General features: G+C 44.9%; 1 protein-coding gene across 4 annotated transcripts; it reads right to left on the reverse strand.

Moving 5' to 3' along the window:
- Positions 1-586: 586 nt before the first annotated feature.
- kif5c (kinesin family member 5C) lies at positions 587-25,897 on the reverse strand. Of its 4 annotated transcripts, none has more exons than XM_049029191.1 (26): positions 25,378-25,897; positions 17,996-18,083; positions 17,588-17,661; positions 15,833-15,937; positions 15,703-15,751; positions 15,554-15,609; positions 15,249-15,336; positions 14,820-14,944; positions 14,559-14,663; positions 13,491-13,639; positions 12,469-12,617; positions 10,722-10,897; positions 10,229-10,297; positions 9,535-9,741; positions 8,509-8,652; positions 7,339-7,527; positions 7,073-7,190; positions 6,603-6,679; positions 5,981-6,090; positions 5,795-5,896; positions 5,634-5,694; positions 5,286-5,357; positions 5,057-5,161; positions 4,420-4,636; positions 4,091-4,208; positions 587-3,036 (listed from the first exon to the last, which is right to left on the reverse strand). In XM_049029191.1, the coding sequence occupies exons 1-25, from the start codon at positions 25,501-25,503 to the stop codon at positions 4,099-4,101; spliced, it is 2,871 nt and encodes a 956-aa protein (XP_048885148.1). In that variant the 5' UTR covers positions 25,504-25,897; the 3' UTR covers positions 587-3,036; positions 4,091-4,098. The 4 variants fall into 4 exon arrangements, with proteins under 4 accessions (XP_048885148.1, XP_048885154.1, XP_048885140.1 ...); XM_049029197.1 differs by having other exon boundaries at positions 4,054-4,208; XM_049029183.1 differs by lacking the exons at positions 587-3,036; positions 4,091-4,208 and having other exon boundaries at positions 4,242-4,636; positions 5,981-6,087.
- Between the last annotated feature and the right edge of the window lie 950 nt (positions 25,898-26,847).

Raw genomic sequence — 26,847 nt, forward strand, 5'->3', positions numbered from 1 at the left:
CGATTTTAAACCCAGTTTTAACTGGTAGATCGTTCCATTTACTCCTATGTATCTATAACTTAACACACCATTATAAAAAGGCTCTTTTACATACAGCATGACACATCTGCAGTTCACACGGCCACGTTTCACGAGAGAAATGGACATAGGTTACGCCACAGCAAAATACCCAAAGGATCCACTGGAATGACGGATAGATGGAAGCTTAAACCATAATTAGTATCGTCGCGAGGACGTTTGCGCTCAACTTTGGAGAAGAAATTTAAATGTGTTTGTGATGGTAGCGAAGAGGAACCGGACTTGGTCTTAGGTCGAGGGTTTTCATGTATCGTATTTAAGCCTAGGTTTCAAGTTGATCGTGTAACTTTCAGTATATATTCACCAGTTGCCTGACAAGATTAGTGGAAAAATAGCCATGAATTGAAAAATTAAGCAATATTTCGTTTTGGTGTGACTTGCTGTGAGCACACAGAACAAGTTTAAGATTAATATATCACGTCCAGGGGTACGAGTTCAGTGCAACTGTGGACTGGGGGGGGGTGATGTGAACACACCCAATAACTGCATGGTATTAAGCTGCAGAAGACTTTCTTAAGTATGTTCAGCAAGTTTATTTAACAAGTTGTACCTCAAAGTTAAGGTCAAACATCACTGCGACACATGATTTGGAGGCATAAGCCAGCACAAAGAATGTCTGAGTTACATTTCAGTCTTTGGACGGCACAGGGCTGATTGGAGCTATGGCCAACAGGTGCCTGCCTTTAAATTCAGTATTCACTTATGAAACAAAACAGGCAGATACGCCGAACAACACACGAGCAACCTTATCTCAAAACAGACGTGAATAAAACGGATACATACTTTAATAAAGGTATGAAAAATAAATAAGAACGGAGTTATAAAGTATCTCTGTAAATATAGAAAATGTCAGAGACTAACACCCAGATGCCGTTAGGAAATGCCGGCATGTGACAGTTTCATTTCCTGTTAAGTGATGGCAAAAAAGTGTGAAAACAGACAACAGGAAACTGTTAGTAATGATTACCTGTCGGGGCTATTAGGAGGATTAATAACCAACATGAAAACCATTGTTTAGAAAAAACAAGATGAATTTATGACAAGTACATTTTTAGGCAAAATGCTTTGATTTATACTGTTTTGACAAACAGGACAAATTTACATTCAGGAACAAATATGATCAGTCCAGTTTTAGGTACAAAATATTAGAATCGAAAGAAAGTCCGTAACCTGAAGACCGGTTGCTGAGTGGGGTGGGGGGGCTGCAGGTCCACAGTTAAGGCATGTAAGGTCGTGTGAAGTAACTGTAAGTGCACAGTAGTATATGCATGTAGACCAAGGTCAGGTTACTGTCAAAAGACAAATTACCTTTATACATTAACCGACTCATTTAATCAGCACAGGCGAGTTTCTACATGAGAATTCGTACACGCATGCGTGTAAAAATAAACCCGGAGTCCTAATGACCAGCGATCCTGTATAATTCATAGTCGGGGGATCATAGAAATAGCAAACGTGACCATAAATTCATCAATTAAAATTCCACCTTTTTTCTTTTCACGGCACGATGGACTGATTTGCTGATCAGCATCACTGCCATTATAATCAAACGTACCCATCTATAGTAAACCTTCCAGAAAACACAGCTATAAGGAGTCATACTTTGGCTTTTGTTGAATATTACAGGAACCATTAGGATTAAATATTATGAAGAAATAGCACTGGTCCAGCCATTCTGTGTTGTATCGTTCTAGCGGTCAAATGAAAACGCAACGAAGTAAAAAGGTATAAAAAAAAAAATTCTGTCCCGTAGATTTTAACATGCGCCTTACACCCATGCACATAAAAACAGGTCCGTGTTCAATCTTGCGCCAGATAAGAACATTTTGTAAACATTTATATAAGTGCTAAATAAATATCTGGACAAAAAAATTACAGCTGAATAAATTAAACGCAATCATCCATCTGAAAATACACTAAAATGTAAAAGCAACAGAAATTAGTCCAAAATAAAATGTACAGATAAATCAAGTTTGTGCAAATATAACGAAAACAACAAACTGTCCGTTCTGGTGGACACAAGAGGCTTCGAAGCACGTTCCTGACCTCATTGCTAGAGAGATCCTTGTCACCGACAAGGCGGGAGTGGGGGGATTTCCCACCAATCAGGGAAGATTTAACATCCCCCGTGCCCGTCCTGAGGGTGCCAGTGTCCAACAGGTCTAAACCCTAAACCCTCAGCAATTGTATTCCATGTTTTGCTCTTCCTTCTGAAGATACGTTAAATTCTCTCTTAATGAAGTGGCTGTGATAGGTGGGGGTTACTGTTCCTTGGGGGTGGGGGGATTTACTGGTATCACCATATGACAAGCTTTCCAGAAAGAAATCTAATCACGAGACAGGGAGGCAGGTCACATGACACGAACGACCAATCAGAAATGTGGGTGTTTGCTGCGACTGTGTTTACCACCATTCAAACCACGCATTTGCATGGGCCCCCCAAGACAAACAGTCACTACACTAAATATTACATTAAGGAATTCTTTATTTAGGAGATGCTGCTGTGGCATCTTCTGACTCTAACTGTTTAGTTTTTGGAACATTTGAGGGGTGATAGGGGTGTGGGGGGACCACAGAAACCACAAAGCCACCCCTAGGTGTTTGAACTTGAACATGGGAGTCACCAAGAATAGCACCAGTGACTAGGACCCTCAGACGGCGGGAGAGTCAAAGCTGCTGCAGGGGTTCTGGAGAGGCAGGCAGTATTTTTCTCCATCTGGTGAACCTCAGCCAGCCAGGGACTTGAAGGTGAGAAGGTGGAGGTTTGGTCCATAGTTCTTGTTTTGCTTCCGTCAGTCAAGACACTTGCTGAGCCTCTGAGACGTGGTTGAGGTAATGAATCATTTGGGGTATGTGTGTGATTGGGGGGGGGGGGTAGGTTCAGGTCAGGTGGTATGTGGGGGGTGTAATTGTACCAATGGGCAAGCCTTCTGAATACTGCTGGCCCGGAATCCCCTTCTGCAGAAGAAGAAAGCGACAATGACAGGTGAGAAGCCACTCCCATTATGACCCCATGACTCCGATGTCCCCACAATGTGGTAAAATCCGTTATTTTGCCCTCGCGGGGCATTGTTTTCGGTCCCCACAAGGGGAAACTAAATTTTATGAAAACCTGTGACTGCAATCAAAAAACTAAAAAAGCTAAAAGTCTTCTATTTTGTTTGATTAAGGTTAGGGCTGGGTAGGGGTTACGGTTGTAATTGTTGCGATTAGGGTTTTTCTCATAGATATGGAGAGTCCCCTTAAAGATGTGAATACAAACACGTGTGTGTGTGTGTGTGTGTGTGTGTGTGTGTGTGTGTGTGTATACATGTACCTGCCCTGCGCTGGACAGATGTCCTGTCCAAAGTGTACCATTGCTTTGTGCTCTATGCTCTAACACAGGGGTCTCCAACTCAGTCACACCTGTTCTCAAGTATAAACCAGGAACAGGTGTGGCTGATCAGAAGCCGGGTAGGATAGAAAACCTACTGGGTAGTAGCTCTCCAGGACCGTTGGAGAGTTGGAGAGCCCTGCTCTAACACTAGGAAGATCCCACAGTAAACACATCACTGACTTCGTTGCAGTTCAAAAGGATTTGTGGGAGAAAGCCATTATTTTGAGGTTTTATCGCCCTCTAGTGAAGTCTTTCATTAATTCACAGCAAAGTCATTGCCTACATGAATTATAAATATTAACCATGTAAATACTGGCTGAGAAAGCGATACTTCAGTTTCCTCCAGCAGTACAAAGACATGCAGACAGGCCAAGTGGTGTGTAGAAAGTGTGTGCAATGTATCTGAATTTCATCATTGTTTAGTGTTAAATTTAGTGTAAACAGTCTCTGATTTGTGTGTGCAGTGCAGTATTTTGAAAGGTCTGCCATTTGTCTTACTGACTGTTTCATAGTTTATTCTTCAAGTCTTGGGTGCTGAACAGTTTCAGACCACAAATAAGACACTTTTTGCATTGTTTCACCATTTTTGAGACAGGCACCTGGCTAGACGCCTCAGAGTGTCCTCTCGACACTCACCCAGCCCATTACTTGCCGCTGTGGCGATGCTGTTGGCCACCGACGGCCCCACCTCCACGGACACAATGGCCCGGGGAGGGATAGGCCACAGGGTGGTGACCAGGCCGGATGGGCTTAGCTGTGGAAAAAAAAAGAGTTCACTTCCCATTTCCATACTCGCCGACTGTCATTCCCGGAGACAGGTGCCTATACGTTAAACTGACATAATTTAACTGGTGCTGGAAGGTGTGAAAATGCAGAAGGGTGATACCACAATGTTTCAGCACTGTGTCTATATAGTAGAACTAGATCATTGATTTTTATTTCCCCTAGTGGTGTGGTCCTCTCACCGATCTGCGCGGAGTGCCCCCTCCTGGCCATGTTCTTGGCGCGCACGGCCTCCTTGATGCGCTCCACCTCCTGCTGGTAGCGCTTACGGTCGCGCACCGTGTTCTCCTTGGCTTCCTTCAGGGCCGACTCCAGGGCCTTGACGCGCTCAGCCGTGGCACGCAGACGTTTCTCCAGCTTGGGCAGCTCGCAGCGCAGGTCCGCATTGTCCCGCACCAGCTGGGGGCCAAAGGGGGGCTCCGCAGGTTAGCGTAGTGACATAACTGGTGCACTGACCTAACCAGTGACCAGCAATGTGGCAATCTGACCAGGGTTCTGTAGAGTTCTAGCTTCTATCCAGCTTCTATTAATGTCTGAATCACTTTTAGATTTCACAGTTGCCCTGCTCATTTTCATAACACCCACACTCTTCAGAATTAATTATGTAAGTGGTGATCCAGCGTCCCCACAAGGCAGCTTGCAGAAACACACACCTGCTGATTACTGTTGATAACTCCACCTCTGCTGTTCATTTTATCAGTGGAGGGAGTTAATTTCCCTTAGAAATACTCTTACAATCAAAATATGTTTCTTTGCAGCTTCCTGTTTAGTTAATCACATGTTTACGGTGACAATTCCTGTTCACCATGGTCTCCCTACCTGCTTGTGAACCTTGGTGAGCTGTTCCAGGTTGTTTTCCAGGAAGGTGATCTTCTGCTTCTGGGCAATGCTGCCACCCGCATCATCACAGTCCAGCTCAACACTCTAGAGGAACGGAGGGAAATGTCATTCACCACCAGGGGGCGCGTCGCTGAGGACACCACACTCTTCATCAACCACGGAGCGCAGGAAGAGCCGCTGCGTATTGTCAGAAGATGTGATGACTTGCCTTCTTGACACGGGTGGTGAGGTCCTGCACAAAGAGCTTTCGTAGGTTGTGGAGGGACTGAAGTTCCCTACACTGTACAAAAACAGAACACAGCATTTCAGGGAAAGAAAGCAGAGATGAGCCTCACCCTAAGCTTCCTTTGACATATTATCTGCAGGTGGATGTACAGGAGAGCAGGTGGCATGGGGCAGAAGGACATAAACTTCCTAGAAGGAGATTTTACTCTTGATATATGTTCTAAACCTGAATTATAAGATGCTTTAAATACAAATATCAGGTTTGAGTCTAATATCAGTGGCAATGAACAAATGTAATAGGTAAATCCTGATGTCCTAAGGCAGCACTTACCACAGTCTCCTCGAGACCTTTGAGGTCCTCTTTGGCCTGCTGCCTTTTCTCCTCCAGCAGACTGAAGCATGGGGAGATGATCGGTAAGTTAATCAGGAAGAGTCATTTTCTATCTTGCACCAGTAATGGCAGAAAGGTGTGGACATCTAGGAGACACCTACAGAAGCTTCCGCAGTTCCGCATCCTTCTCCTGCTCCTCCGCCTTGAGCTTCTCATTGTCGGCCATCAGCTTCCTTTGCTCTATCTGCAGACCCTGGTTGAGGCTTAAGGAGAGTGAGAGTCAAAGACCTGCACGGGTGAGTGAGAAGGTGACAGTGTGAAAGTCCAGCCAGGCCAGGGCCTCTTACTCCCTGAGCTCGTCCAGGGTGTGCTGCTTGTCCTCGATCTCATCACGCAGCCGGCTCAGCTGCCTCTGGTGAGCCTCCCGGTGGCTCTCCATCTGCTCTTCCAGGGCCTTCTGTAGGGGGGTAGGGGGAGTGGTTAGACAGCACACAGGTCATAGGTTATAGACCTTCCACCCCTGCCTCCCCAGACTGCCATTCATCCAGACAGCAGCCGTCCAGGGTCTTAGATAAAACCGTACTTGCAGTCAAGTGATGATTCTCGGGCAGAGCAGCATTTCTACCTGTGGCATCAATAATTTACATAATAATCTTGTTTTGAATTACCAATGTCTCTGATGTCATCACCCAGACCACACCATTCTTAATGAAATGAAGGAGATAATTAATTTACTAAATTAAGGATGAAAAAATTTGCTTCTCCCTTAACTGTCCCATCATCCTCCTCAATTACAATTACAGCTTTGCTCATCATATCCCTGAATTCAGGGTTAATTGCATTAGCATTAATTTTATTACCAAATTGGGATCCAACCAGCATCATACAAGCCACTCATCAACAATAGAAGGCACTGTGATTCCCAAGCACGGGAGTCACAGTGAACCTGGCTCTCTGGGGAACGCTGACCTTCATCTCCTCCGCGTCCTGCAGCCTGCTCATATGCTCTTTCTCCTTGTCCACCACTGACATTTCATGCATTTTCTCTGTGGGACACAACACATGCAGCTGGTGGCAGTTCTAGGGCAGAGGTGATGTCATCCTGTTGCATGTGACATGTCTCTTAAAGGGCAACTGCAGATGGATTTCTCTTACGTCTCTGTATCCATGACAGCTTCTCTGTCAAAAACCTCCAATTTTATGCATACGCAGGAATTTCAAAAGTCAGTTTACTCATCAGAGTCATACCACTCTCCATGTGCAGTGTATGTGTAACTGTATTTTATTATAACAAGGTAAATTTATCCATTGTAATTCCCCTACAGGTGTCATTTTGTGTGGCTGCACTGCTGAAGCATATTTTGCTCTCTTGGTACCCAAATGAGGATTTAGCGGCAGGGCAACTTTAACAAGAACTGGTGGCAGCCTGAAGGTCTCACCCTGAGCATGGAGTTTAGCCAGCTCCTCCATCAGGGCATCCTGACTCTCCTCCAGTTGCCTCTTCTTCTGTTCCACGTTCTGTGTATAGTCTGTCAGGGACTTGATCTTTGCCTGATGCTTTTGGGGATGGAGGAGGGGTTGATGATTAAGCAGAAGAGCTCCACACTGGATTCTTCTAACACCAACCAACCAGCCAGCCCCATCGTTCTTTAAATTAAAGCAAGCCCCTCCCCGTTGAGTGACTCCACCCCTTGCTGGTGGTTACCTGGGAGATGAGCAGCTGGCAGGCAGCCAGCTCCTTCTCATTGGCCTGCATTTTGCGGTGGATGTCAGCCTGGGAGGTCTCCAGCTGCTTGCCGCGGTTCACCAGCGACTTCACCTCTGACTTCATCTTGCTGATGTAGAGTCTCGCCACAGTGAAGTCCTCCTCAATGGCTCCGCTTGGCTCCGTTACCTGCACATGATCACATGGGTTACACAGCAAATGCAGAATAACACTAATACTTCTACACAAAGGCATGAGAATTGACCGTGACAGATGCAGCAGATAGGGAACAAAATCATTGCATGATGTGGGGAGGGGGGGGGGGGGTTCTAATAGCTAAGCACTGCGTTCATGGAGAGGGGGCAGGGACAGGAAGGAAACAGATCCCTGGGGGAAGTGAAGGAGGATCTGCTATTTCAGCGGAGAGCAGAGAGGAAGATGAATAATGAAACACAAATACACACTGTTACGAGCCCCAGTCTAGAGGAGGGGAGTAACAGAATGTTTGGAAAGAGGAAGTGGAGTAAGGGAACGACAGGGTATGATGGACAAAGGGGTATTTTTTTCTATAAACCCGGTGCAAAAGGACTCAGGAGTGACTAAGGCCAAAACGACAAACACAACCCAGCTTCCGAACGCAACCCACACCTAAACTTACCTTAGTGCAAAGAAAAAAAAATGACAAACTGTATACCCAGCTCCCTATCCAAATAACAGCATACAGCACACGTTCAGAAAAGAGAAATGGCAGTCACTCCCTACGCACCTGAAACACACACACAGGTCAAAGTTCGAAATGACAGCGCATAATAACAGACACACGCACACAAAGATGCACACGCGCACAGACACACACACAGACACATGCTCTGTTGAGGGTCACAGTAAAAACAAGGGAGGAAGAAAAGTTCCTCCTCTAAGGAGGAAGAAAGGATAGGTGGTAGGAATCGATGAGACCAGTCATGACTCTCCTTTATTAGACAGACGGCACCCCCTGCCTGTTCTCCAAGATAGCTTTTCATTACAGTGTTCATGATTGGAGTGTGTCTGGGATGGGGGGAGGGTCACCTTGGTGTCACTGGTGCTGATGATCAGGGCATGAAGTGGGGAGGGGCTCACCTTGGTGTCACTGGTGCTGATGATCAGGGCATGAAGTGGGGAGGGGCTCACCTTGGTGTCACTGGTGCTGATGATAGCTCCAATCTCGCCCAGATCTCTGAGCAGTAGGCTGAGGACCTCAGCGCTCCGCTTCCTGTGGTGGGAGCTGACATCCTGCAGCTGGGTCAGCTCCCTCTGCATGGTTGCCAGGGATGCCTGTGAACACCGATGCAGAGCACAGTCAGCTCAAACCCCACACCCCAGCCAATTACCCCTCTCCCACCCCCCGACTCTGGAGATCTCTCTAACAGCCTGCATCCCCCCTAAACACCACCCCTCCAGCTCTCTGTAACAGCCTGTGTCCTCCCCACCCCCCTGCTCTCTGTAACAGCCTGTATCCCCCGGAACCTCACCCCCCCCCAGCTCTCTGTAACAGCCTGTATCCCCCGGAACCTCACCCCCCCCCCAGCTCTCTGTAACAGCCTGTATGCCCCAGAACCTCACCCCCCCCAGTTCTCTGTAACAGCCTGTATGCCCCCCTGCTCTCTGTAACAGCCTGTATCCCCCGGAACCTCACCCCCCCCCAGCTCTCTGTAACAGCCTGTATCCCCCCGAATCTCACCCCCCCAGCTCTCTGTAACAGCCTGTATGCCCCCCTGTTCTCTGTAACAGCCTGTATGCCCCCCAGCTCTCTGTAACAGCCTGTATGCCCCCCTGCTCTCTGTAACAGCCTGTATCCCCCGGAACCTCACCCCCCCCCAGCTCTCTGTAACAGCCTGTATCCCCCGGAACCTCACCCCCCCCCAGCTCTCTGTAACAGCCTGTATGCCCCAGAACCTCACCCCCCCCAGTTCTCTGTAACAGCCTGTATGCCCCCCTGCTCTCTGTAACAGCCTGTATCCCCCGGAACCTCACCCCCCCCCAGCTCTCTGTAACAGCCTGTATCCCCCCGAATCTCACCCCCCCCAGCTCTCTGTAACAGCCTGTATGCCCCCCTGTTCTCTGTAACAGCCTGTATGCCCCCCAGCTCTCTGTAACAGCCTGTATGCCCCCCAGCTCTCTGTAACAGCCTGTGTCCCCCCCGAGCCCCACACCCACCGTCTTCTGTGCCACCTCCTCCGCTAGTTGCTCGTTGGCCTGCGCCTTGTCCTCCACCTCCTGGCTCTTCTGGTCGTAGTTCACCGCCAGCTCCTCCAGGGCCTGCAGCACCTCCTTCACCTCCTCTTTGGCTGCCTCGTTCTCTGTCTGCAGCTTCGACAGCTCCTCCTGGATCTTGTCGTAGTCGCGCCGAGTCGACACCAGAACCTGCAGGAGACGCGGTTGTTTGCACACCATGATTTCACAATAAACATTATTACACTGTAAGCCACCATATTCTACTGCAATGTCCCTTAAATTAATGCAGGGTAAATTAATCACATGCATGCTAAAAAGAACCATTAACGTCCACCCATACTGCTGCTGTTTAATGAAGATTAAGTTCTTTTGTACCAATTACGCCCACCAGATGGCATCAGTGTTTTTGAGCCGACCGTCCAGAGAGACACCAGATTACTGAGCTTAGAATCAGTGATAATCACTCAGCTTCCATTGTTTCCAAATTTATTTAATCTGATTTTAATGGCATCAGTTACATGAAAATGGAAAGTTCTGATTAAGAAAACATTCTTAAGCTACAATTTAATCACATTTTAAAATAATTTTGTGTCTTTTCTGGAATATTCTGCTGTTTGTGTCTCCCCTATTCTAGCCCCCTCCCCACATGACTGCCATGTAAAGAATGAAGAGGCACCTCATCCTGGTCCAGCATTTGCTGCATCAGTTTCTCGGCCATCTGACTGTGCTGGTTGATCTCATCGTCCTGGGGAGTGTTTGCACACGTCAGACCCGCAGGGCATCTGCTCATCGTTCACAAAACATCATTTTCTGGGAAAGTGGGATTTCGTGCATATGACAGAAGCAAAACACGATCTGATCCTCTCGGGGGTCTTAGCATGCCAAGCTAAACATTTATTTCTACTGAATTGTGATAATAATAAAATAAACTTACACACACATATATATATATATGGGGGATTGACATGAAAGAGGACTGAAAATTTTGTGGAAAAAGGTCTGACAATCACCACTTTGATATGTGACTTTTCAGAATCACATGGGGCAGCTAACAGGTTTCCAAAGAGGCCATAGAGTCAGCAGCCAATAACAATATTATTGGGCATGTCAAAAAATCATGACATCATCCACCAACGATGGGCAAACTGCCAAACCCCCCTCTGCCCCACCTTGTCATCCAGCTGCTTGTAAAGCTCAGCAATGTCTTCTTCATACTTCGTCCTCTCATCAGCAGACAGCAGGTTCTTGGGGGGACTCAGAGCACTGATGACAGGTGTGTTTTCTCCAAGCTCTGAGCTCTTCTGGTCCTTGGCATTCAGCTGCTCCTCCTTGGGCACAGACTCACCTGCAGGGGGCAGTAGGTAGCGCCTGCCTGGGATCCATTCATACTTCTGTTCCATTCATTCCCCTTGCCACAGAGTGAGCTTCCTTCTGAGCATGACCCTAAATCTCACAGCCGCAAGATGCAAGTATGGCACCGCTGCTGGATTATATTACAGCAGATAAACCAAAGAATTATGGAAAGTGACACAGTAAAACCCTGCTGCTGTGTGGGCAGAGTGAGATAAGACAGGGTGCTTATCGCCTAAATACTCTAGCAACAACAACAGAGACTCAGTAGTGCTGATAATGACACCTGCCAGCATACACCGGAGCAGCGGGGGCTGCGTGGGGGAGGGGTGTCTGGTGGCATTTAAACCTGAGCATGTGACCGGACAGATAGAGGTAGAGACACCACCTGCCACACCGTGCAACTCGTCATCGTCTCTTCGTGGTTCTGAGCTGCCCTGCATCAGATTGAGATAAAAATTTGATCCACTAAATTCCACAGAATTTGGGCAGCACTGCCACAGGAGATGGTGGCCAAAGGCCTCCCCACCCACCCCCTGCCCAATAGGAAAGTGGTGGACCTGTCTGCTCTTTGTAGTCGAAGCTAATCCCCCACCCTGTGTTAGCGGGGCCGAAGCCAGAACCTAGCACTGGGAGAGGGACAGGCATGCAGGTGGAGGCATGGCAAGTTGTCAGCAGGTCAGTGGTTATCTGTCCCGATCCTTTCCCGATCTGTCCTGGTCCGGATGTGGCCCCTGTTCTGTGACTGCTGCTGACTCAGCTCTCCAAACTCACCAAACTATGCCAACTCACCAAGTCAACTGACCCCCCTCCTAAATCAGTCCCCCAAGTTACACAACCGAACCAACTGTCCTACTGCTTTACCTTTAAGTAGCTTCTAAACATAGATATTTAATTAAGAATTTCTTGCTGAATGGTTCACCAGCAGTTTCCCTGCACAGTGCTGCGACTGTGATCCAACTGCTGGTACCAAAACAAAATCCAACCCAGCTGCATATTTCTATGGTAACTCTGACCACAGATACTGTGGTGTAACAGGGTTTAGGTGGCTTCTTTTCAAAGACAATCCAATGCTGCTGCAGATATGATTCGCTCCATCTTTTAGCCTCGGCTTCCTGTCCATTCAGATGAGGAAATGGCCCAGCGATAAGCACCCAAGAGACTGCAGAAACGTGTCTTTAATGTAGAAGGCAGGCAGCCCTGGCAATGGCTGCCGTTCTGTTTAATAAGGTCATTAACCCTTTATCTATGCTTGGTTTTCATATCCTTGTGTTCCTCAGATCTTCAGGGATCCCGTAAATGTCATATACTCTTACTCAGAGGATTATTTGCTAGTCTGATACGTTCTACATGAGAAACTGACATTCCCAAGTCAAAAACTGTAAGGACATGAAATAAGAAATGTAAAAGCTAATGGATATATTGATCTTTGCTAGATGAGGTAGCTCTCTCCTGTGTACAACTACAGGACCCCCTTCCCAGAATTTGTCCAGTTCTTTAAGCACTGCACCGCATGCTGGCCACTCTCGGTTCCCCTCAATGCCTCGTTCCCGGCCCTTCGCTCACCTTTCCTCCAGCGCAGCAGCTCGATCTCTAGCCGCTGGATGATGAGCTTCAAGCCACGATTCTTCTCCTTCTCCTTCTCGTACTTCCTCTTCCACTCTTCGGCCGTCAGCTCCTGGTTGACAGTCACTGTGTTCTTGATGGTCTTGGCTCTGCAGAGGAATGAAGAGGCAGAGACCTTCATCAGCGCTAAAATGAGGCTTTAGACTTTAGAACTCGTTAAACTTTACTGTGAGGTGTAATTGCCTCAAGCCATTAAAGAAGTTACAGAGCTCCATAACACAAGACAAATGATACTAGTTTTAGATGGAACAGAAAGTGCAGAACCATTTAAAGGTCTGGACACACCTGCTTGTAGTACATTTGTCTGCATTGTAGCTGCTGTTCACTTTACAGTAAAAGGCATTGAGACAAAAAAGTGACACATATCACATATTGCAACAACGAAGAGAAATTTTCAATTTTAGATTTTAGACCAGGGGTGGGGAACTTGTTCCATGGAGGGCCGGTGTGGGTGGTTTTGGGATGACCTCTCTATCAGCCAGTAATAAAACACTGGTTCTCAACTCCAGTCCTGGGGAGCCACGGTTAATGGCTGATTGAGAGGCCATGCACCCGCACCGGCCCTCCATGGAACAGGTTCCAAAACTGTGGTCTCTTGGCCACCTGGAATACTTCTCCAACTGTCCTGATGGAGCTTCCATAATGCCTGTTCACACATTGGCTACCTGGCTCTACTCTTTGATCCAGCTCATCTTAAACCAGCTCAATACAGTTTAGGTCAAGGGATTTTGGGGGCCAGGTCATTTGCATCTATTAACTTGTTCACATGATAATACTTACTACATAACCTTGAGGTACTGTACGCTTATGATTTTCAGTAGGTATGCCCAGACGTTTGACTGTCACTGTAAATAGAGGTTGGTAACATCAGGTCCTTCAGAATTCTTATTGAAAGGTTTGTGGGTTTCCTTTAGAATGTTAGCGTGTCGCACCCTCTGTTTTTCGACAGCAGTGGTGCTCACCTCTGCCCAAACATCAGCGTGGACTTGGTCTCAGCCTCGTTGAAGATGGAGGGCGAACAGCAGATGATGATGGTGGTCCTGCAGTTCCCACCCAGTGAATCCTGCAGGATGCGCGTCATCTTGCTGTCCCTATATGGCACGTGGGTTTTCTGAGCATGGGGAGACATTGCTGTCACTGATCAGACCCCTTCTGGAGCATTCTGATCCTTGTTCCGTTTACCGGAACCAGCACACATACATTTTGGAAACATGAAGAATACCATCTGCCTTTAATATTTAAAAAAAATGATCTTGGTTGATGTGCAGATATCAGCAGCCCCCTTAAAAGTACATTTCCAGATTACTGCCATGGCCAATGGCTCCAAATCAGTCCAGGTCACATACCCACTGCATCATTTTCATCCAGCCTGGATCCTCGACCCAGTCAAAGGTCACGTATGGAAACCCAGACAGATAAGTGGAGCCATTACCTTCCATCCTAGTGTAGAACAACATGCCTGGGTGCAGATGCTGACCATGCTAATCAACCTGCTAATCAGGAGGAGGAATGGACGTTCCTCTTGGGCCAATCAGAGAGGCCCAAAGGAGGTTCTACCCTCAGGCCATCGGCTTTCTCAGCATAGACATGCTCTATGACTTGTTTATAAATGTACGTTAATTATTATTCCCGCTTCACTGCAGCTTATGTCAGCATTCCACATCATAGTTCACTTGCATAACTGTATATAATGACATTTGCACACATTTGCCTCTTTAAATAGTATTTTTACCCATAGCCTTCTGTGTACCTCCTATTTAGCCTTTGCTTTTAGCATATTAACCCCTCCCTTAATATTTGTTATTTAATTTGATTTAACTTTTATTTATACTCTCTTTTAGCTCAGTCTCAGCAGTGAGCCAGACTTACATTTCACTGCAAGTTGGACCAGTGTAACTGTGCATGTCTCAAATATGGTCTTAATCCTTGGGGAAGGCAGGACAAGAGAGAAAGAGGGAGAGGGGGAGTGAAAGAGAAAGGGAGAGAGAGAGAGAGAAAGCAGGAGGATGGAGAGAGCGAGGACTGCTTACAGTTCCCTCAGCCAGGGCAGAAATGACATTCCCCAGGGCTGAGAGGGACTTGTTGATATTTTTGGCCTCATCCAGCACAGCTCCCTCTGCCCCCGTCTTGCTGACCTGAAAATGCCAGAGAATGAGAGAGGAGGCATCATCTCAGCAGTCGAGTTTCTGATACCCCCCCCCACCCAGCCACCCTGACAGAGACTCAATCTACCCCTCCTGGCCACCAAATGGTCAAAATCAGATTAGCAAAGCCAGGTGGACCATCCTCACCTTCTCGCTACCAGCCAGGTCCACCAGGTAGAGCTTCCCGGACAGCTTCTTCTCAGTCTCTACGTTCTGCTGCTTGATGTTGATCAGGAAGATGCTGTGACTTCTCGAACTGTGCTCATTCATGTCTGAAGGAAACACAAGGTGTATGTTCTGGGAACATCTAGCATAGCCACCACAGATACGAAATGATTGAGTAACCTACAAACATAACTGCTAATTTATGTTCATTAAAGCCTCCAAGTCGTTGTATATATAGATTCAGGCTGATGTTGCTATGGGGAATGCGGGCTCTACAACTGGCTTGATCTTCCCGGCAATCATCCTCCAATCCAAAGGAGCTTCCTCTGGCAAGATGAGGACTGGAGGTGTCTACTGTATATGGAAGTCGGGGCAGTGAGAATCTGCCATGTGCCTGTGGGGTCTACATACTTGTCACAGCAACGTGTCGGTTGGCTTTTCCCTCATCGATGACGTCCATCACCTCCTCAGGGCTGGAGACGAACCTTTCCGTGCAGCCCTGTATCAATGATACACTTAACCACCTTCTTAAATGTATTTACTAGTCATCACGTAGTCTTTAATGAAATCTGACCCTCAATTAGACTGACATGCTGTCATTTGACATCTTGTTTTGAACTTATGGAATTAAGAGCGTCAAGTGGAGCACTTAATGCTCCCAAGATTGTGCTAATTTGGAAGCTGTGAGATGCATTTGCCTACAGGTGTTCTCCTACCTTGACATAGGGAACTCTGTTATTGTCTTCATGTACGGCGAGATTGGTCTTGGACACTTAGGAAGAAGAAAAAGTTGGGTCAATACCTGTCGTTCTTCCAAACTGTAGTTATTCCTCCAAACACCAGTGTGAGAACCATTGCCACTTACCGTCCAACAAATCTCTTATTTTGTCCAGATAAATCTCAAAGTATGAAACCTGTGCAAAGACAAGTGAAAAATACATTTCTAAATGAACGGCAGAGTTATAGGATGAACATTCAGTGACCTCAGCGCTTACCTTGATGTGGAACTCCAGGTTCTCGTCCATGGAGTAGATGTGGTCAAAGATGTCATGGGCGATGCGGGGGATGATGCCCATCTGCTCGGGGTCATGGAGCTTGCCCTGGGGTGGGGACAGAGGGAATGATCTGTTTGACATGTTGCTGTCTGGAGAAGGGTCTCCTTTACGCTTAAGGTCATGACACAAGCAGAGTAACCAATAGCTTCCCCTAGCTATTGTCATATTTCTAGTCATATTTCAGGTCAGACATGATAGCAGGATCTGGTAAGGCCTGTTAAAGGGCACTGCTCCGAGCAGTGTCAAATAACACCCAGTTATTTCCATGGTACAGCAGGACATAAGCAATGAATATTATGATGCAAAATGAACTCCACAATGGTTCCTCCAGCTTCCATAGACTCCTGAGTGCACAAAACCCCAATAAGAGTCCTGCTTGCAGAGAGGCATTCATGTACAGGCACTGAATTCCCATTAGGGGCATATTTAATGTCTGGTTCGTATACACGGCTGACCTATTTTCAGGCAGACTGGCTTGTCATCCCCATGGCGATCTCCACAGATCTGATGGAAGGGATAATTACCTTTTTTTGCAATGTCTGTTGGGAGTTTTGGCCCGGCCACCATCATTGGCACCATGGAAATCTGGCGTTGCTGGGAAACGCGGCACCACAACCCCCCACTCTGCCTTTGGTCCTGATACACCAAAGCACCACGAGAATACCTGCTGGGAGGCGCTCTACTGGAAGAGTACCCAGAGAGGCTCTTCGGCACGCTCTATTTTTAAAACGCGAAGAACAGACGATGCATCGTGGCGCGGCGGTGGAGATGAACCAGTGTGGGAGTGAACGTTTATTGGGTTTGTTTTTCCGAATGATCGATGCGTTCATCCATATACTGTAGACAGGAGGAATGTTCATAGCACATGCATGACAGGCTTAATAAATGCCACAGTGCTGCGCACTCTGAGTTCACCACTGAGGGTTTTCCCAGAATGACAGAAGAACAAGCAGCCATGGAGTTTCCCAGACTGGCTGGGGGGAAGCTTCACACAGTGGACAGTGCTTTAATGAACCTGCTTAGGCAACCCACATCTACCAAGTAACCACAGAATTACTAGCTTTTTGTAAAATATAATACTTCTTAGAGCCAAAGGCTACACCTGCTACACTGTGTACAGAAACTACGCTGCTTACAGCCCTGATAAGGTGATCTGCTTTTAATCCGTCTTTAAAGCCAATGTGATTTAACAACCAGATTAATACAGTATCACCAGTGATTTGCGCTTCATGATGTGACTTCCCCGAGCATAATTTAATTTATAGTAACTGCCTAGTCATAAATAAAAAATGTTTGTAATTGCATTAGAAAACAGAGCCATGAATCAGTCATTCTGTTAGTGCGTATGTTGGCGTGTGTGTCTTTATGTGTCTCTGTGTGTATCTGTGTGTGGGTTTGTATTTCCTACATTGTGGTGAAACTTGATACCTCATAGCTTGTGGGGACATTTTTCAGGTCCCCACAATAAAAATCACAATTTTACCAAGATCTGTAAATTCAATCGAAAAACCAAAAATTCTTGTATTTATTTTTGGCTACTTATGGTTAAGGTTAGGGCTGTCATAGGTAGGATTAGGGTTATGCCCATAAAAATGAATGGAGAGTCCCCACAATCACAGGAATATATGAACTGTGTGTGTGACTTCTAACCAGGGTTTATAATGGACCAGAGCTGAGGGGGCCACATACACCTACCTCCATGGTGTGAGTTTTCCCTGAAGACGTCTGTCCGTAAGCGAAGATTGTGCCATTGTATCCTTCCAGGACATCTGGAATGACCAAGTCATATTGTGAAGCATAGAAAATACAACCAGCTGACACCTAGACGGGTGGTATGCTCTACACACGACCAGCTGGTCGAAAAACACGGTGTCACGCGTCAGGAGTCACTCAAGCTCTTCAACCAGGATGCAAAACAGCATTGAAAATGGTGGAAATTCTCCAAAAGGCTGCCACCTCTCACTGACAAAATTCTACCCCATTTTAACCCACCATTTCAAAGTGCCTCCAATTACAATGTTGTTTCAGAGGTACAGCAGCAATTTGCTCTGGCTGTAGACAGTCAAAGAAGAATAACCAATCAAATAACAGGAGAGGGGGTACCTTTGACGATCTGTTTGGCACAGGTGCTGTAGACTTGGTCCTGGGTGGTGCTTTGGGGTAGGACTCTGTCGAAAACATATGACTTGCTCTGTAGGAAGGACAAAGTTACTCTGTATGTGAATCTAAGATACTCAACCGAAATCCACACAACCCCCTGTCTAGTTCTATGCCTCACCTACCTGCTGGCCCAGATATTATGGGGGAAGATATGTACAGACCCCAAAACTTTGTTACAGAACAATTAAACTAATGTTATTTGAAGTCTCACAGGCTGTTCATTATGTGATGAATGGAGAAGATGGCAGGTGACAGCATTTGCAAAACAGCATTTGCGGGACTCAAAGACGACTCTAGTGAAGGCACTCAAACCAATTACTGTGCATGTTACAAAAAATGTATAAACAGAAGGCATGTAATGACACAGCGATTCCTCCCTTAATTTAATGTGTATGGGAGGTCTCTTGAATCTCAGGTTGATTCCCACCATATCTCATCTTCCTAAAGCTTCAGCGTTGGCAGGTGAGCCCAGAACAGACGCTGGTGCCTATGAGTCACCCTGATGCCAAGCCAACCAGCGACCACTTACAATCACACAGTCTGGCACTCACCAATGAGAATCTGTGAGGAGGAGCCTCAAGAGGAGTGGGATTTAAGTGGACACCCCTGAAATGGACACAGCTCCATGTTGCTGAGAATACAGATGACCGTAAAATGACTGGATGAATACAGAATAATCGGGAAACACTGAGAAGAAACCAAGAGCTGGAGACAGTATTCAAAAAAACAATTACAGCAATAACCTTAAATTTTACTGTGAAGTTTCTTAGTCCTTTAGGATCATAACTGATTAGGAACCATCAACCACAAGAGTGATACAGATAGTGATTACACAGTAATGCACTAAAATGTTAATATTTAGTACATCCTGCTCCGGCTAAGCTTTGACATGCTTGTTGCTTTTGTTCTTGTGAGGACCTGATAATCCTTTTCAATCCTGCTTTCAGAAGATGCAACACTAATGCAGTTCTCTCCACTCTGAATCCATCGGGACTGGAAATGCAATAAGCAGACACCCTGTGGATTCTTTGAAGGTCACTGGGTTTGTCTGACCTGCTGGGTTGAACAGGTCCTAATTCAACCCAGAACCAGCATCTACAGATACTGTGCTCCAAAGTGGCAATCAGCTCAGGGCTAATAATACGGACATTAAGCCACAGACTAAGAGCATCAACCCAGTAGGTAACCAGCATGTGCAACACAATAGTCCCATCGCAGGATATGTGATCTACAGCTGCAGGAATTCCATACACGTCCTCCTGGTACATAGAAGTGTGCAGTGAGCATGCATGCATTCAGCAGTGCTGTCTTCAATGTTGCCCATCTAAAGTGTGTTGTAATTCCGTGCCATGCAATAGAAAAAGAGCAGGTCATATTAGCCTGGAGGCTGGAGAGAATCAGTGTATCTAAAGTAAACAATCACAGATGAGCAACAGCATCAGTAAAGGGGGAATTAATCAGCCACTACAGCAGAGAGACTCAGGGGGTAGGGGGTTGGTCATCTCACATCTTCAGAGGAGACGTTTTAGCTCCTGAATCTGTGTCAGAGCCCCCCGCTCCCACCCCAAACGTCTGGTTTTGGGTTGGCTTTGGTAACAAAGTTTAGTCACACAACCCAAACCTGTTAAGATATTTCATTACTCCAGTTTGACATGTAGTCCCAGCATTATTATACATTCTGTGGGACTGAAACATGGTATGAATTTTGCAGACCCCACATGAGTAAATGGTTATTCAAAATATTCCTGATGGATCACCACCGAGAAGCTCTATTTAAGGCCTGAAGCATGATATGTCCTAAAACAGCAGATTCCTGGGGGAAATTATTGTTAATGTGCCTTTTAAATGTCTGCCCTCCCCAAACAAAACAATAACTTCTCTCTTTTTCAATGTTTCATTATTCTGCTAGAGGTCATACCATCGCAGCAAAAAAAAATGGGTTGCCATAGGAACCGTATCCCACAAGGAGAAGCCACTCTGACTACTCTAAGTATCCCACGGCAACTTAGCAAGGACACGGAAATGGTCACGTGCACAAAGAATGAAAGCTCTTCATCTACCCAGTAAAACCTCAACCACCTTTGGCTAAAGTAGCATCATACCCTGTAGAACACCGCATATGGTCTAAGTCCAACAGCATTCCTCAAAGAGTAAAACAGGGTTGACATCCATCACACATCATGCAGGACAGATCTTAGCTCATGGCTGCCTCATCATAGCTACTGAATACCAGGGCGAATGGAGCTCAACATCTTAGTGCTGTTATGCTCATCATCTCCATAGTGATGGATCCCTGTTCCATCACTCAGGGAACAGAGATCACAGGGGAACAGCTGGTCTCACAAAACAACCATAAAGTAACGCCTAATAACATGGGTTACTTAGACCTATTCATAATCTAAATGATGATATTGTATATGGTCCCCTAGATGTTCTATAGATGTCTGTGGATATTTTCTGTTATCTTTGGTGTGAAATCAATTTACCAAACGGTTGAGCACAATTACGTGAGTCAGTCTCTTGAATTAATCGGCGAATTCAGAATCGATGGCAGACACATTCAGAGGTGAAGACAATCATTCCGGATCATGCCTGAGCACAATTCAGACACTGTGTCAACTACCTCCGTGAACATAAATATTCACCCAAGGTCCCGCAATCAAACCTAATGACAGTGTGTTGCCATTGCCATGGAGACGAGCATCACAATGGAGGTCCCAGAAGGAATAAAATCACCTCCAGTCACATCACTCCCCCCCCACCCATTTTTTTCGATGAATTCCACTGAAGGACTTTGAAAATCATCACAATCAGAAAGATCAAACAAGGCATTTGCACTAGAGGCGTAGCCTTTGTCAGCTTTTTCTCCACAAGTCATTTTCAAACAGTCTTTTATGAGCGTTCACCTTCGACTGAGAAAAAAAAAATCACCATCGGCAACTGAAACAGCTTTTTTGTACTCAAATCAGGAGCATAACACCCATTTGCAGAGATGTTAGATGGTGCTCTGATACACTGTAATTTAGATTTCAACTGAAAATAGACATTTATCGTGCAAGCTCTTCCTCTGCATCGAATCACTTCAGTATCCCTACATGACATTTATATATATATATATATATATATATATATATATATATATATATATATATATATATATATATATATATATATATATATATATATATTAAACAAAACAACAAAAAAAAACGCAAAAATGACTCCTATGTATTTGTCCTTTTGCCAAACTGGACATTAACTGAAGCCAAACTTCAAGCCAAATCATCTTCACTAAATAATCAAAAAATCACTGCAATTATACTATGTCTGTGTACCTTGGAGACTCCGTTCAATATTATCATTACTGTTTCCATCTCAAACCAAAGTATTTTCTTTCAATATTTTAAAGGTGGTCATGCCCCCTAATCATTAATCCAAACAGCCATGAAATGCTTTGGACAACAGAAAATTTGTGATCCTTCTTTTGTTCATTAAAATATCCTGGCTCAGACATAGCTAAAGAACAAAGGATTACAGTAACATAGAAATACACAAAATGCCCTAATCAATAACATTACATTATGGCATGGAGAACAGCCCATTTCTGGAACATTCCACATCCTGACAATCCCATTATTCAGCCCAGTGCAGCTCTCCTTTTTTCAAATGAGGCCAATGCATCACCAGCTAAAATTTTATGAACAAATATTTTAAATAAAGTTATTGAACCTTGTCACTCCCAAGGTCACATTGAACACAAGAGAGTAAATTAATTATGAAAAGGGAACTTCTGGACACTCTGCCAGCTCAGTGGGCACAGACAGCCTTTGGGAATGAAGAGCCAATCCCAGAATGCAGCGGGCATATGGCCCAGAACCCGGCAAACAGGATGCCGATCCATATGATGGAACACCCACACACAAGGACAGACGCAGAATGGGCGGTTCACCTGCGGCATGCATCCGAGGAAACCCGCACACATAAGGAGAGGCCACGTAAAGTCCACGGCCGTGCCCAAACGGGCAATCCCAGCAACAGTGGTACTGCACAGCAAGCGACACATGCCCGAGTGCTACAGGGGTGCCCCACTGCTGCCATTGTCATCGCAGGCTTAAGCCTGGGGGGGTGGGGTGGGGGGGGGGGCTGTTCATCGTGAGGGAACAGGTGCTGGGCTGAAAGGCGCTCGCAGCACGCCAACATGTCAAACATCCTCTCTCTCTCTCTCTCTCTCTCTCTCTCCTGTGCTGTCCATCCATTTTAAGATGGTGTGAAGCTGACTGGATGGGCTTCCGAAAATACACGCCATCTCAGACCAATGGCATGTGATTGGAAGGTTGCTGATTCGAATCCCAGGGCTGGCAGACTGATGCCGCTTTTGGGCTCGTGAGGAAGACCCTTAACCACCATTTGCTCCAGGGGGCTACACCCCAGGCTTGCCATCAGCTGTGTGTCTAATGGAGAGCATGGGCTGGAGGACATGCCCATGGCATGGGGACCATCACAGCCTGTTCCCGTCTCAGTTCTCCATTAAGGGAAACACGGTTGGCGTTTTATTCTTTGCTGTGAAACAATTTCTGCCATTACCCAGGCCCTCCATTCCCAAAGGTGTCAGATATCAGACTGAATCAGCCAGATGAGAGTCAGTGCTTTAACAATTTAGCCCCTGACTGAGTCTTCCGTTTGTCCTCAGGGTCTCCTTCATGTGAATCCCGCGAGCTGAGGGCGAACCAGGGCAAACACGAGGTTTGGGTTATTTGTGTTTCCATGGTGACTGATCGCCAACCCACAGGCACCTCAGTTCATAAACCACGCTGTTCCTGATTGGACTAATTGACTTATTAGGGTTCTAAATTGGCTCTGCTGGCCACATGTGGGTGCAGAGCTGATGTGACGACTGTAAGGTAAATGGCTTCTACAGTGTACTCGGTAACATGACATTAGATGGGTTTTGTGATGACAATTCTGCCTTTAATCTATAATGCACCTTAAATTCAGTACTGCCTAATCCATATAACACACCCAGAAACCTTTTAAATCTGCCTTAAATTCAGCTGCATTAGCAATAGGAATCTAATTAAAACGAGAGTCCATTTTTCTCCTGTCATGTGTGAGTCATCACTAAAATAAAAGCTTAATTGACTTGCCTCCACTATTTAAGGATTTTAGGAAGCAGGTTAGTGGTAAAGTGTTATTTTATCTGTGATAGTTTTCCACCTCCAGACCCTGAAAATGTCATCTGGATCTGGGGAGATTAGCTCATTTCCAAGGAGAATCACTGCATCATCAGAAGACTTTGTCACCTCTTTCTTAGCAATCGATTTATACCTGGAGAACCTGGTGAACTCAGACACTGTCCTAATAAGAGTTTCCCTAAAACAGAGCTGAGCTGAGAGAAAACCCAACAGCCTGCAGCCCTTGATGGATCCAGATTCTCCACTGTTAATCTGAAAGCTTCTCCTCCCTCCAGCCTCATTTTCCCAAACCCTTTAAGCCCTTGTCTTCTCCTTGTCCAGACAAAGGCATGATGTGTCAGGGGATGAGGGGGAGGGTCACCTTGCTGTCCTCCCACTATTACTGAAGGAGCACCTTCTCATTAGTGCCCCTTAGCCTGAACTGTGCATCTGGACCTGACTGTGTGCCATGTTAGCTCTGACGCTAACCAGCAGGCCGCAGACAAGATCCACACATGTGGGGCAGAAACAGACAGAAACAGACACCGAATACACACAGGTCAGACAAACACAGTAACTGCACTGTAATGTCACTGGAAAGCCTTTCATAGTTCAACCACTGGTTCAAGAAGAGGAAAAGGTATGAATCAAGTTAAATAAAATATACATTTAAAGTCCAAACAATTTACTGCATTGACTTTCATTCATGCTTATACCCCCCACCCCCACCCCCCCAAAATTATATTTAACAGGGTAGTGCCCTCCTTATACTGATGGATAGTATGCTTACTGAATTTAGAAATGGTATTTTATGTTATTTTGGCTATTTTACAGAAATTGTTTATTATTATCATTATTATTATTATTATTATTATTATTATTATTATTATTATGCATCAAATATTTTCTGTAATTAATAACTTATTTGTCAAAGGGAGTTTGGTGCTCTCTTTTGATAGGCACTGTTTATCAATATTAAAGTTTAGTAATATCTGATGTATTGCTGATATATGCAACTGTTCCACTGCCCCACTGATTTTAAACAACAGGCCTACAGTACTAGAAATACTGGAAATGTTACATTTAATACTTGACATACTTGATGACTAAAGAGTTATACTGACATTTATAACAACACAGTGGAGATGTCAACAGCACACACACACACACACACACACACACACAAACACACTGAGGAACACATAACCAAGAAATAAACAGCTTTTTCCGTGTAATTTAAAATGTAATTTAAAAATGGAAAAAATGGCACCAACATGAGCGATAAGACCTGAATTAAATCAAGATGTTTTCAGGATCATTTAAATTATTGTTCCGATTAAATATCAGAGCCTGGAACCAAGCTGCAATGGGAGGCAAAGAAAAACGTCCTGGAAGGCAAATGCCCACGTTCCTGATTTGAGTAAATTTGACATCGTGTATGCATTCATTCTTCTTTTTCCAGAGGCATGGAAGGTGTCAGCCATAAGAAAAGTGTCAACATGGCCACATTGTGGTCCACTATGACGAATATTATCCACATTAATCTGCAACGTTAAACATGAAATATTACAAATGTGTGTATTTGGAAACTTGGTAGTTTGTTTTATAAGCTTAATTTATTAAATTTTATTTCGATCATTCTTTGTTTTACGTTTGAGAAAAAAAATATATAGATGTATAGAAAAATAGATAAATAGACAAATAGATATATAAACACCGTATCCATGCGTATATTACAAGTTTTGTATATTTGTACACTATAGAGAGGTCTGTATAAAGCACCTCATCTCGCTTTGTCCGTTCAGATACAAATTAAAGCGCATACAAAGCTCCACTGAGGAAGACAAACAAAATCACAACATATTTACCTAACATTTTGCGAACAAATGCTGTTATTTTACCTTTCAAACTGGTGTATAAGTTAAAAAGCAATCCCTGACAGATACCTACGGAATGATTTCGTCTAAAAAGTGCCTACACATGTTGCGCAATGCTTGGCTTAAGCGCACCGCTGCGCTTTGCTGGGACTGAGCCTTTCCGTCCGTCCGCTTTTTGAATCACAATTCATTTTTATCACCTAAACTGCAAAAGCGCTCAGTACGTCTATAATGATCTACAGTACAGGGAAAAGCGAAAATTGTTACAGGAACTTACCGCTACGACCACGGTATCTTCGCCCTTGAATTTAGGAATGTACGCGTCTCCCCTGGAGATTTCTGATTGATTCAGTGGCCTGAAACGGCACATTACTTTCACGCCGCACTCGGCTGCATCCGCCATCTCTTTCTATCCAGGCAGGTCAAATTAACCAGAATTAATGCGCAGACAATTCAGAAAAACATGTATGCAGAACCATCATATATGGAAATAGAAAAAAATTGCCGCCGCACACCAGTGCCGTCCTGCGAAAATCAATTGCAGCAGTATATTCCAATTGGATCTTTTTGGACCAATTCGGTATTTAATAATAGTACGATATAAATTAAACACTTTTTGAAAAGAGTAAATTTACTTTAAAGAAACAAGAAAGTTGCAATAATGTCGTTATTGAGCGAGAATACGACAAGCGCAGGAGACTTCAAAATCCGCATCCCAGTGAAAGCGATGCCATCCTGCCTCAGCACCAGGAGCTGTCCCCAGGTCCGTCTACCTCGCATCGCACCTCCAGCACGGTTCACATCTCTTTCGATTACGTCAGTCGGCCAGGGCGCATGCGTATTTATTAAAGTCTAAGAGATTATGGGGCTTGTAGTGCAATGCACTACAGTAAGGGTTTCTGTGCACAAAGCAAAATAGCATTATATATCCGATTTTAATACTCTGCAGCTTTATTTACATATTTTAAAAAATGTAAGCATGACATAAAAATTAACTGTCAGAAAAAATTGTATTATTAGTAATATGATCTTTAACACAAGAGCGTAAGATTGGTTTCAACGTTGGTAGGGACCAAATCAGCTCTGAAAACCCCGCCCTCCTAGACAAACATGGTTGTACCACGATTTGGTAGAAACCGTATATTGGACAAATCTACACCCGTGTTTTAACAAGCTACTGTAGGAATAATGCAGAAGAATAATCATTATGAATATGGTACAATTTCACAGGAAAAGCTATTTCGATGTGTCGCACGTTCCTAGATTAAATCTTTATTTTAAAACTAATGATACGTGGACATATATTTTCAAATTATTTTCTTTGTACAAGACTTCAACACATTTGTAAATGAAACTCACGTTTCAAGTGTGGTACTGAAATTTCCTACACTAAAACACACCAGGGTCGCACTAATAACGGGAAGGTAACGCCATCTAGCGTTTGATTAAAAAAAAAAAAAAAAGAAAAAAAAAAAATCACAGGCCGCACAGGAAAATGTCTGATCCGAAAAACGTTTCCGAAATGACCGATCTCCGATCAGTGACAAAAACACAGCGTGAAATCTCCCGGTCTTAGACAAATTCAGCACACACCAATGTGTACTTTAACGTTATTTTAATAATGAAAATTGTGTTCCGTCAAATGAGGAAGAGAGACATTCATACAACATCCTATTATATATTTATATGTATTTAATTCCCCTGCATTCCCCCAAGTACAAGTAACAGGGAAAAGGTTTGTCTGAAG

This window comes from Brienomyrus brachyistius, chromosome 1 (assembly GCF_023856365.1).
Source record: "Brienomyrus brachyistius isolate T26 chromosome 1, BBRACH_0.4, whole genome shotgun sequence".
NCBI lineage: Eukaryota > Metazoa > Chordata > Actinopteri > Osteoglossiformes > Mormyridae > Brienomyrus > Brienomyrus brachyistius.